The 12,041-nt window shown below is 35.2% G+C and overlaps 2 protein-coding genes across 2 annotated transcripts; both read left to right on the forward strand.

Annotated features, from left to right (window-relative positions):
• Positions 1-572: 572 nt before the first annotated feature.
• On the forward strand, positions 573-6,222 carry LOC120271703. The gene is made up of 9 exons (XM_039278383.1): positions 573-894; positions 1,111-1,202; positions 1,656-1,895; positions 3,507-3,596; positions 3,781-3,861; positions 4,005-4,136; positions 5,273-5,491; positions 5,734-5,826; positions 6,061-6,222. Exons 1-9 carry the CDS (start codon positions 573-575, stop codon positions 6,220-6,222), a joined length of 1,431 nt encoding a protein of 476 aa, XP_039134317.1.
• A 1,699-nt stretch (positions 6,223-7,921) lies between these two features.
• LOC120271704 (chitin elicitor-binding protein-like) lies at positions 7,922-11,732 on the forward strand. The gene is made up of 4 exons (XM_039278384.1): positions 7,922-8,570; positions 10,147-10,264; positions 11,324-11,517; positions 11,608-11,732. Exons 1-4 carry the CDS (start codon positions 7,922-7,924, stop codon positions 11,730-11,732), a joined length of 1,086 nt encoding a protein of 361 aa, XP_039134318.1.
• The last annotated feature ends 309 nt before the right edge of the window (positions 11,733-12,041 follow it).

Genomic DNA, 12,041 nt, shown 5'->3' on the forward strand with positions numbered 1-12,041 from the left:
TGCCAGCATGGGTAATTAAGAACATTGACAAGATTAGACGAGATTTTCTTTGGTCGGGACCGGATGCCCAACGTAGCAAAATCAGACTGGTTAGTTGGGCAAGATTATGCAGATCAACTGAGCAAGGTGGTTGGGGAATTTTAAACCTTCGAGCTTTCAACAATGCCCTCCTGGGCAAATGGTGGTGGAAAATCAAGTCGGGAAGATACTGGTGTGGCAAGGATATCATTCGTGAAATTTATTTCAGAAGGATCCCTACTTGGAACCTTCACCACAAGCAAAATAGGCAACGTTCCTTTTTTTGGAATGGTATCCTCCACTGTTCTACCAGCTTTCAGAAAAAAATTTATTTCACAATTGTGAAGAATGGAGCCTCTACACTTTTTTGGCTTGATAATTGGATTGAAGGTCACGCACCTACTAGACATCTGGCCCCATCTGTTCCTCTTATCTCAAACTAAGGAAGAAACCGATTGTAGATTTTATTCATAGAGGATCCCGACCAGATTTTAGTTGATTTCCCTGCGGCGAACAGCTTACTTAGCTCGCTCCGTTCCCAGCCCCCTTTAGAGATGGATGAACAGCGTTGGAAACTGACTACAAATGGGAGATTCTCAATTAAAACCTTCTATAACTTCTTGAATGATGGGGGTATTTGTTGCCACAAGACCATTGTTATTCTTAAAGGAGGTTGCCCGAAAAAGATTAACCTTTTAAACTGGATTGCGTGGGATAACAAAATCTTGACTCTTGATAACCTTGCCTGGCGTAGATGTAATGTGTTACCTACACCTACTTATGTGATGTGCCACGCAAATTTGGAGACAACAGAGCATCTGTTGATCCACTGCCTTTTAGCTGCCCACATTTGGACTTATTTTGGCCAACTTTTAGGTACCCGTTGCACTCCTAGATCTCTTGCTGAGCTTTGGGGAGTCTGGCGATGATCTTTACCTAAAACTTTGCTTCCCTACTGGGATTTATTACTAATGGGCTATCACTTGGATCATTTGGCTTGAAAGAAATGCTCGCATTTTCAATGCTAATTGTATTTCGACTGCTTCTTTGATTATAAAGATTGAGCATTTTGGTTCTTTTCTTGGTTTTCAGCTGCTCCAGAATCGAAGAGGTTAAAACTTGAAGATCCGATAGCAAAGGTCAAGAGAAGTCTGGAGTACCTTTCTTCCAATGACACGTTATCTGTGGCCCCTCCGGAGTGATCTCCTACCCCTGGCTAGATGTAGTCTTCTTGTTTGGCATTGCACCCCTTCGGATCTCCTTTCCTTTAGGGAGTTGCTTTTATCTGCTCTCTACCCTTTGTTTACCTCCGTTGTTTTTTCCTTTCTCTCAACTTCTTGTGGTTATTTTGTAGAGCCTCGGCTCCGGGTTTACTCTTTTTTATACTGTTTCTCTTCTTAATTAATGTAGTTTATCTTTTCTTTTTTTTAAAAATATTAACAATAAATATTAATAATAATAATAAATTATTATTATATATTTAAAAAAAAGAAAAAACCCATTGTGGGAGTGAGCATAGCATCTCCTCTTTCCTCCGCCCAAGCAACGAGCAACGAGCAACGAGCAACACAGCCGGCCAAAACCCATTCCCGAGCTCTCTCCCAAACTCTTCGGTGTTTCTCGTCTCTGAGCCCTAGAAACAGAGGAAGGAGAAGGAGAACTCGAGCTCATGTCTTCGTTTTTCGCCTCGCGGCCTCTTGCGGCCGCCTCTCCTACTTCTTCTCGCCCCATCCTCTTCTCAATCCCTCCCTATCGCGTCTCTCGCCCCTTGTGTCTCCTTTCCCCTTCATCGGACCAGCCGGAGATGGCTCTTGAAGGTTCCGCGGGCTGAGAACGTCGCCAACGGAGCTGAGTCTAAGCCTCCTAATGGCAATCTGGTGCCCTTTCTCTCCTACTCCTTTGGCCTCTCTTCGTTGTGATTCTTCGAGCTTTATCTATTGCTATGTGTTTTGCATAATCGATTGGGAGTGCAGGTGATGGGATTGCGCTTGACCTCCAGATCTATATCCGCTCTGTTCTCTGTGTTTTCGAGTGTGTTTCAACACACTACACTGATTTCCAATTGAAATTTTCAGTATGTCTTGATGTTGTAGCTTTGATTTGTGGGCATTGTTTCTTTCTTGGTTTCCAACGTTCGTATGGATTTTATTGACATATTGGTTTACGGTTTGGGTAAGATAAGTAATGAAAGCAAGAATATTGGCATGAGTGTTCTGTGTTCCTGCAAATGTTGGGTGTTTTCCCGATGCTGAAGATCCATTATCAATTGTCCTGCTAACTTGTCTAGAACTAACCATTCTATGATTTAGTTCATCATATCGGCAATGATGAAGGCGGGACCAAGATTGGAAAAGATATCAGTTTTAGACCTTGTTCTCTTGTTTTCGTGGTTTTTTTTTATTATGCTTCATCTCTGGCATTAATCTAAGAAATCATGGCAATTGGAAGTAATGCAAAATGGGCATAATTTAGAGCAATGAGAGAACTCGTTACTTGCCTCATCAAAGGTTTCTACATTGACCATGTCTGTCTATTCAATTAAGTTCCACTGCACTCTGTTATTTTAAAGTCTTCCATTTATAAGCATATGATAGTGAATAATTATGTCGTTTCATATCGATGTTATTCATTTTATGATGTATGTTATAGTCAACTAGATGAAGTGTTCTCCTTGTTGCTGATGTTTGTGATGATTGCATTATACTTGTAAATAACACTTATTTTTGGCAAGACTTTTAATTCCATTATAGATATCTCCACCATTTTTTTCTAAAGAAAGATATGGAGGGTGAGGGAGAGCTGGTGCGTCAGGATGAGAAAGATAAGAACAATTATTTTTTCTTCACAAGGAAATATTTAGATGTGTGCTGATCCTGGGGATGTGTACACCAATATTTTGATGGCTTACAGGGTTATTCACACGAATATAATTTTTTATGGCAGTATATATGCAATTACCTACTTTTTAGTTGTTATGTGCAATTTCTTTTTTCTTCAATAACAGTATGCTATGTTTTTAGCGTCTAATTTAAAGGCTATATTTTTTCCGGCCGCAATTGAGTTGTTCTGTTGAAAACAGACTCATAATTGATACAAGCCAAGGGCTTTGGGTAAATGCAAGAATTAATGGTTTGGAAATTTGAATTAAACTATCTATTAAAATTCTTGAAGCATGTGATGCAGATGCTGCATGCGAGTACAGTAGTATGAATAGTTGCTAGTTCAGGTTTGCTTGGACATGTAGAACAAAAGGTGCTATGTAGCAATTTTTTGGTTGACCGAATAATCCAATTTTTATCCTCAATGTTTGTGAAGAATATTACATTGCTTCGCGAGTATTTTGTTTTCATGCCTTTTGGTTGTGGTATTCAAGAAGTTGATAAATATAGTTCTATTTGTAAGGATTGTCAAGTTAGGATGTATAATAGTCCAACATAATAGCAATTTCCTACAAAGTCTGCTAATGTATGATTTTCTACATTTTACAGCCCAAGAGTAGGAGAGACATCCTTTTGGAGTATGTCAAAAATGTCCAACCTGAGTTTATGGATTTATTTATTAAAAGGGCACCACCACAGGTCAGTTTGATGGTTTCTTTTCTTTAGTCTAAGTAGCCTTATGCATTTCATGGGCAAGAATTCCTTCATGTAGAGAATTATCCTTGTTATAAAACTGTTTTCTTGTCATCACTTCATGACTTCTTGATGCATATAAACTGCTGCCATCAATTTCTTTGGAGTCTGACAGACCCCTTTTTTTTAGATTGTTGATGCTATGCGGCAAACTGTGACAAATATGATTGGCACACTTCCCCCTCAATTTTTTGCAGTGACTGTTACCACGGTATGAGTGAGAACATTTGCCTTGTATTATCTCTTTTTTAATTTGCACAGACAGTGATATCCTCAGTTATGCGGTGCACCTATCTGTTGTAATGCTTTTCCGAGTTTATGTATAAATGATAACTCATATGGTTTGTAATGCAGGTTGCTGAAAATCTGGCACAACTCATGTACAGTGTTATGATGACTGGTTACATGTTTAGGAATGCACAATACCGCCTGGAACTGCAACAAAGTTTGGAGCAGGCAGCACTTCTGGATACAAAAGAAGTCAAGGTGCTTCATTTTTTTTTTTCTTGTTGCTCAATATCATGATAAATTTTGCAATGAATCAGTTGATGGTGCATCTGTTCCAATTTTGTAATAAGAGTAACTCCTATTTCACCTCACCCCTCAATCAAGCACTCCCACAGGATTTAATTTATACACCTTAAGATGACATCGAGGCAAATATATCATGCCTATGATGGATAGTGAGTAGCAAATCCCTGCTTTCTTATTCCTTCTGCCCATCGGTTTGGTTATATCCTGATTATGTGGCATGAGAAACCTCAACTTCTGATTATGCTGCGAAATATGAACTAAGTTTGGTGTGTAGACCTCATGTAAGCAAGCGAAGCCTCCAAGAAATCTAATTAAAAGAAAATAAAGATTTCAGAGTTTGGATATTAATTTAGTAGAAAATAAATCATAGAACGGAAAATAATGAGGGAAGTAATGATTTTTGGTCCATGTAGGAGAGCTTGTGATTTCCACAGTTATGGGTGAGTGCATAAGGAGAGAGACAATTTTAAGTCACAATTTCTTATTGAGAAGCAGAAATTTTAGTGACATGTCTGATTTTATGTCATAAAACTTGTGCTTCACAGAAAAATAGGCTGAAGGCAGAAACAAAAATAAGATGAAAATGCAATGCTTGCTTAAGAAATTGATTATCAAATCTGAGCTAGGATAAAGACGTTTTCTATTTGTTTGGAAAAAAAAAAATGCAACGCAGTCTTTAAAAGTCCTCCGTTAACAAAGTAGTTCTAAAGTAGATACCTTCACGAAATTATTTAACACTATAGGGACCATAGAAAAGAATTTACTTTAATTTACTTTTGAACTGCATAGGCTTATGAAACATACTTGTTAAGTTCCACATAATAAATCTAATTTCCATGTAAATGGATCCTCTGGCTATAAATCATCAAGTCCACTTGTTCAATGCCATTGCTGCTGTATGATAGCTTCTTTTACAGTCGAACTGTTCAGTTCCTTTGTGCAATGCGGATTTATACTATAAATCGTATTATATGCTTAAGCTGCAATGCTGGTTTTTGCGCATAGCATCATTGCTTATATGACATCATCTATTCACACAAGGGCCTGTCAGGTAATTGCATAATCTTCATTACCATTCTTCTATGCAGGATGAAACTGTCTATGCACCTGGCACACAGAAAAAAGTGATTGGAGAAGTAATCAGATGGAATAAAACTTCTGGCCCTGAGACAATGGATGCAGTGAAATACATAGAATTGCTTGAAGCAGAGATTGAGGAACTGAAAAGTCAAGTGATAAGAAAAACAGCAAATGGCCAGAATGACCTTTTGGATTATCTAAAAACCCTTGAACCTCAAAATTTGAAAGTAAGGATGTGCCTGTGGGCTAGTTCTTTATATAACAGTTTCCTTACATCTCTTTGGATATTTCTATGCTCAATTGCCTCTCTGCTTAAGCCTCTTACACTTTCTACTTGTCATATTTGCTGTCATTTAGTGTTCATCTGAATTTTATTTTTTCATTGCTGCTCTCTGATCATCTGAGTTACATACAAATTTTGATTATAATGAATTTTCTGATTATCAATGATTGGGAGTTTGATATTCAGGAACTGACAAGCAGTGCTGGTGAGGATGTTGTTTTTGCAATGAACAGCTTCATAAAACGCTTACTGGCAGTTTCAGACCCTGCACAATTGAAGGTATGTAATACCAAGAATCTTCTAGTTCTAGTATATATAATTATAATTCAAACCCATGAATTGGAAGTCTTGAGTAGTAAAAACATTCACCATAAGTTCACTTGCATTTCTCATTTAAGTACAATCAAGGATTTCTAGTTTTGATCCATGAACGATATTAAAGCAATTGTATAGTTTTAGAGCTTCATACTTGTGACATAGCCAATGAGCAGTGTGCTCTATCTTCCCTCGTAGACAACTCCGACAGAAACCAGTGCTCCTGAGCTAGCAAAATTGCTGTATTGGCTTATGGTTGTCGGCTACAGCATTCGCAACATTGAAGTCCGCTTTGATATGGAAAGAGTGTTAGGCACTCCTCCGAAGCTTGCGGAGTTACCACCCGGAGAAGACATCTAGGGCTGAAATTTCATGATACTAGAGAAAACATTCTTATGATCTTTGATGCCAATGTAATGGAAAAAGAGTATATCAAGGTATTCCATTGATCCATTGACTCAGTGTAAAATTTGATATAGCCATATATGAGGCCTACTTACCTTGTAGCTAGTAGTAGTCTCTGTTGCTATTTTTTCTGCAACAAAGCAAACCGATACCCAATGTTGAATATATTGTTGTCCCACAAATTTACAATTAAAAATATGCATATTTGATCATTGTATCCAATATTATGTTTGTGGAACATCTCGGTGAGGCTTGGTTTTTGCTGGCAAGATTTATTCTCTTTCTTTTGTTATTATATATGTGCATCAATTGAAAGTTGAAAGAAATAACAGATGCGGCTGAGGTGGAAAATTGGCTATATATATATATAGAGAGAGAGACTGGTAATCTAAGGACGTTTTACAACAACCATTAGATCATCATCTAACGATTATTGATTTTCATTATAAATATAACCTAAGAAGTCTGGGATTAGTAATGAACCAACAGTCGTTAGATGGGTGATCAATCTAACGGCTGTTATGGGAGTGTCCCTAGATTTGTTTTCAAAAGACGTCCTTCGAAAAACATATTGTCATATATGTGTGTATATATATATTTTTTCATGGATTACTAAAAATTGTTTAAAAGTATATAAATTATATTAATTATATTTAAAAATAAAAATTATCAATTTAGTTTGCATCATTGAAGTAAGTGATTTCAAATTTTAAATTTTATTTATGAAAATAAAAACCCGTTTTAAAAGACCTATTTTGTTAGGGGATTCTCAATTATATATATATATATATATAAACAAACAAATAGATAGATCAAAAATTAAAAAATAAAATAAAATGAAAAGTAAATAAAGAATTTTCCTTGCATCCTAAAAAGACATAAAATTTTATCAAATTTTATACATTGTAGATGCTTTTACAGCATTATGAATGGACAAAGCGCACTACAGCATTTTATGGCTTTATTAGAGGCAGACATGTAGAGGCTTGGGTTTTTTTGAGACAGTAAAACTTAGTTGTACAATGTCATGAAAATGCATATAAACAATGTGAAAGTGGATGTTCCCATATGGCATGCAAGTTAAACATGCTAAATTTTTTTAACCAGTTTATTCTTGATCTCAAACTCACACACACACACACACATATATATTCCCATTCATTTATAAATAACTGGAGTTTTTAAACTTTAAAAAGTACTTTATTTTAATTAACCCAAAATCTCTATATTAATGTATGTCAATTTATAGTTAAAGTTATAACTGCATTGTAACTTAAGATGTATTGATTTATAATTACATTTAATCTAACACTGCTTAGAGCGTAACATTTATCAAAATAAATCCGTAGACATTTAAATATACATTTTAAATTTAACTTTATATAAAAAACAGTTTTATACCGTTAAACTTGAAAGCAAAAACAAATCCGCAATCAATTTAATAATTAATCCCATTAATTGAGACTTACTCATTTTATAAAAAAAAAAAATAAATAAATAAATAAAAATTAAAAAACAGTTTCAAAACAACAAAATTACTAACCCCCACAGTCCAATCCCCACCCAATAACTACCCGCCACGTCATCAAGAAAACCCCGCCAAACATCCTCTCAAATACCGCCAAAAACTCCATCTTTTGAAAAAGTACCAACAATGTCTTCAAAAACCCTTCTCCTCTCTCTCCTTCTCATCACCGTCTCTCATCTCCTCTCCGGCGCCGGCGCCACGTCCTTCTCCTGCTCCGGCGACAATCGCTGCCACTCCCTCATCGGCTACATCCCCCAAAAGCCCACCACCATCGCCGCCCTCCAATCCCTCTTCCAGATCAACCCTCGCCGATCCCTCCTCACCGCCAACTCCCTCCCAATCTCCACCCCTCCCTCCTTCTCCCTCCCCTCCCACTCCCCCATCCGCATCCCCATCCCCTGCCTCTGCTCCAACGCCACTGGCCTCTCCAACCGCCGCCCGATCTACACCATCCGTCCCCGTGACAACCTCGACGCCATCGCCCGCCGGATCTTTAACGGCTTCGTGACCATCCGTGAGATCGCCGATGCGAACAATATATCGGATCCGGATCGGATTGATGTCGGCCGCCGGCTGTGGATCCCGTTGCCGTGTAGCTGCGATGAGGTGGAGGGGAAGCCGGTGGTTCATTACGGTCATGTGGCGGCGGAGGGGAGTGATCTGGAGCGCATCGCGGAGGAGTTTGGGACGACGGAGAGGGTGTTGATGAGGGTTAATGGGATTCAAGATCCCACTAGTCTTCACGCAGGCCAAATTCTTGACATCCCACTCCCAGGTCAGTCATTATTATATATATGGGTTTTCCGGGATGTCTGTATATCAACCGTTTGATTTGAATCTACCAGATTTTTCTCTTTTTTTCGTGATTATTATTATTTTTTAACCAACTAATTCACATTTTTCCAACTCAATACAACTTTTAGCTACTATTTTTTTTTTCAAGTGGTGCCCATTCTCTCGCTCTTCACGTTTGTTTCTATCTTTCGTTTTTTTCTTACTTTTAAGTTGTTTGCACAGCAAACATCGACAAAAATACATATTGCGTGTATATATATTATCATCAATTTGAAATGCAATTAATAACTATAGTTATTTAATTTGATTTTAAACCCAAAATTAAGATAATCAACTCTATGAATTTCAAAATTTATTCTTTATATAACAACAAATTTTATAAATAATATTGGAATATATACATATATATATTTTTTGAATGCGACGAATGTTTTTAAGTCAAAAGAGACACAGAGCTCTAAAGAGAAAAAAAAAGTATTTTTTTACGCACAAACTTCTCACAAAAAATCTTATGCATTATGAGTTGAGGTGCTTGAACTCGAGACCCCTCACTTTCAAGGCATGGTGGAAATTATTAGGCTATGCCCAGTTCCTAACATTATATTGGACTTTGTATGGTATACAATGTTTTTGTTTTTTTATTTGTCTTTGGCCCATTCATTTCTTAATAGCTAAAAACAATAAATCAATTCAAGATGAGATACTGATAATTTTATAAATGGGGTAGATCTCTTCTAGTATGTGTGTTTTTTTAAAAAATCTAAGGATTTTAGCAGTCTTAATTTTATCACTTGGACCAATCCCTTTGGTTACAATGTGTCATGTTGACATGTAGGATATAGTTTTTTTTAATTATTGATGTGGTATAAATTACCATATTCATAATTTATAGCATGTAATATATTATTTGTAATGTGGTTTTAAAATTTTAAAATTATTTTTAGTTATCATCAAATTTAAAAAAATTAATATAAAAAACCGCATATCTCATGTAAATCCTACAATCCACATCAATAATAAAAATTATTTTTTTTTAAATTCTAAATAACTTGTTTTTAGGCTTATATGCGAAATGATGAAAACGTCTATTGAAAAATAAACTAAAAAAATAGATAGATACATTAAAAATTATATACATTCTCTTTGTGGTTTCTTAGTTTCTTAATTGTTTCATATGATTGTTAATTAAATATATTGAACCAAGAGTGTCTAATTCTCTGGCAATAGCATTCTTTGAGAATCATTATATAATGAATACTTTAACCAGATATATTAAACTTCTCACTTATGTGAGGGGCAATTAATCCAGCAGGCTTAAATTCTTGTGAATTGAAAATGATTTAAGATTTTTTTCCAAAGCCTGGAGATTTTTTTTTAAAATGCAAATTATTTTATATATTTTTTGTAAAATGAAAAATATTCTGATAGTTGAATGCTTTGACAAATATTTCAAATAAATCATAACTTATATGACTGTAATCTGAGTTTTTTTTTTCTTTCTTTAAAGGTTAAACTATATATATTATTGAATATTCATGAGTTTTTCAATTATGCAGCTTGCTCCTCCTCTATAAAAACTGATGCTATAGACAGCCGCCTTCTTCTACCAAACGGCAGCTACACCCTCACTGCCAACAATTGTATCCTCTGCAGTTGCAGCTCATCAACTTGGCAGTAAGTTATAACTTAACCTTTTTAAGAAAGAAAATATATAAACATGTATAAGTTTTGTTATATGCTTATTCTGAATCTCTACTTTATTCATAGGTTTAATTTGATACATACATGAACTTTGTTAAATTTGGACAAAATTAATCTTTTTGAACAAAATTAATCTTGACTCAAGCTTATCTTCTGGCATAGGTTCAGTTCACCATCATCTAGTATGAGCCAAGTTGTTTTATATAAATTCCAAACTAGCTAGACCGCTGTAGGATATTAAATGAATTGTGATAAATTAATGCAAACATGGGTTTAAGTCAGAAATTAAGCACAATTGCATGCTTCCACTTTTGTCAGCTTAAGGTATACTAATAATACTGAACTTGAATCAACCTCTCATTATTTGAAGCTCAACTAGTTTAATTATCAATCTTAACATTTAGCTTTGTGCAACTTGGTTGGTATTTAGATAAGTTTCAGCATTTAGCTTTGTGCAACTTGGTTGTTATTTAGATAAGTTTCAGCTGGGTAAAAATTCCAATCAAAAGGAACCATTCTGGTATGAGACGTTTACATGAACATGTTATTCAAACTAAACCTGAATATTAGAACTACTTAAATCAGTGTGCAAAATCTTGGGAATGCCATCTATTCAAGAGAATAAAGAGAAGATGTGAAAGAGAATATATATATATATATATATATATGCTATTATATTATATATTTCATTTATGATATTAATTTGGATTTAAGATAAAGCCATGGATGGATGGTTTTCAAGTGAGGTTGATTGTTTGTTTTGGTCTTTCCACACCAATTTGATCATATATGAATTTATTCGTTTTAGTCCCCAACTGACTTGAAACTCACACGGCACTGTATGTGGCCCAAAAACATTGAATTAGATGAACAAGCAACCCTATTTGAAGGACCATTATTAGTGGTGGTTTTAAACATGAATTCATGATTATATAAATTAATTGATATATCTTTAACCTGTATATAAGATACTTTTTAATAATATTATTGTCATATAAAGATTATTTTCATACTCTATTCTATTGATGTCAGGCTTGACTGTCATGCAACTCAAGGGATGAGCAAATCCACATGTCCTGTGACCAAATGTGGAAATCTCTTGATTGGTAACACATCAAACACATCATGTGGAGTTTCATCATGTTCTTACGCTGGATACATAATTAATAACAATGCTAATAACTTTACAATCCTTACTAACCTCACTACTCCAACAACATGCAACAGTAAGTGTTTATACAGTGCACTCATCCATGCAGTTCTCTATCTCTTTGTTTTTCTGCTTAATGTTTGAGTTATAATGTATTGTTTTTCAGATGGTAGCTCACCTGTTTCACAGCCAAGTGGAAGTTCCAAAAGAATAGGGTTTCAGAAATGTATATGGATGGAAGTTCTTGTGATGTTTTTCTGGTTTCTTTTTCCCATGAGAATGATTGGATGAGAAGTGGTTATGCATGCCTTTATTCAGTTAATGTATTTTTACCAACTTGTTTTCTGATCTTTGTTCTTTGTTATTCCTTATTTGTCTTTGTTTTTGTAGGCTGACTGTTCTGCAGCGTTTAATATGTTTTGTTCTCTCTCTCTTTTTAAATTTTTTTTTATGGTAAGGTCAAATCATTTTCTTCTGTTTCTTAATTTAGTACATAACAATATAAAATCATAATATTAATTCATGATTTTTTTTTTTGGCAAGCAGCTGATATGCCTGTCGGTACCATGATAAATATATATATATATATATTACAATATC

The sequence above is a fragment of the Dioscorea cayenensis genome, chromosome 11 (genome assembly GCF_009730915.1).
Source record: "Dioscorea cayenensis subsp. rotundata cultivar TDr96_F1 chromosome 11, TDr96_F1_v2_PseudoChromosome.rev07_lg8_w22 25.fasta, whole genome shotgun sequence".
Lineage (NCBI taxonomy): Eukaryota > Viridiplantae > Streptophyta > Magnoliopsida > Dioscoreales > Dioscoreaceae > Dioscorea > Dioscorea cayenensis.

Excerpts from the sequence above, each read along its gene's own strand:
- LOC120271703 (XM_039278383.1), top strand. The coding sequence starts at position 573 with ATGGATGAACAGCGTTGGAAACTGACTACAAATGGGAGATTCTCAATT. Across the intron at positions 1,203-1,655 it reads CTTCCAATGACACGTTATCT|AAACAGAGGAAGGAGAAGGA; the intron begins GTGGCCCCTCCG and ends TCTGAGCCCTAG. Across the intron at positions 3,597-3,780 it reads TTAAAAGGGCACCACCACAG|ATTGTTGATGCTATGCGGCA; the intron begins GTCAGTTTGATG and ends CCTTTTTTTTAG.
- LOC120271704 (XM_039278384.1), top strand. The coding sequence starts at position 7,922 with ATGTCTTCAAAAACCCTTCTCCTCTCTCTCCTTCTCATCACCGTCTCT. Across the intron at positions 8,571-10,146 it reads TCTTGACATCCCACTCCCAG|CTTGCTCCTCCTCTATAAAA; the intron begins GTCAGTCATTAT and ends TCAATTATGCAG. Across the intron at positions 10,265-11,323 it reads TGCAGCTCATCAACTTGGCA|GCTTGACTGTCATGCAACTC; the intron begins GTAAGTTATAAC and ends TATTGATGTCAG.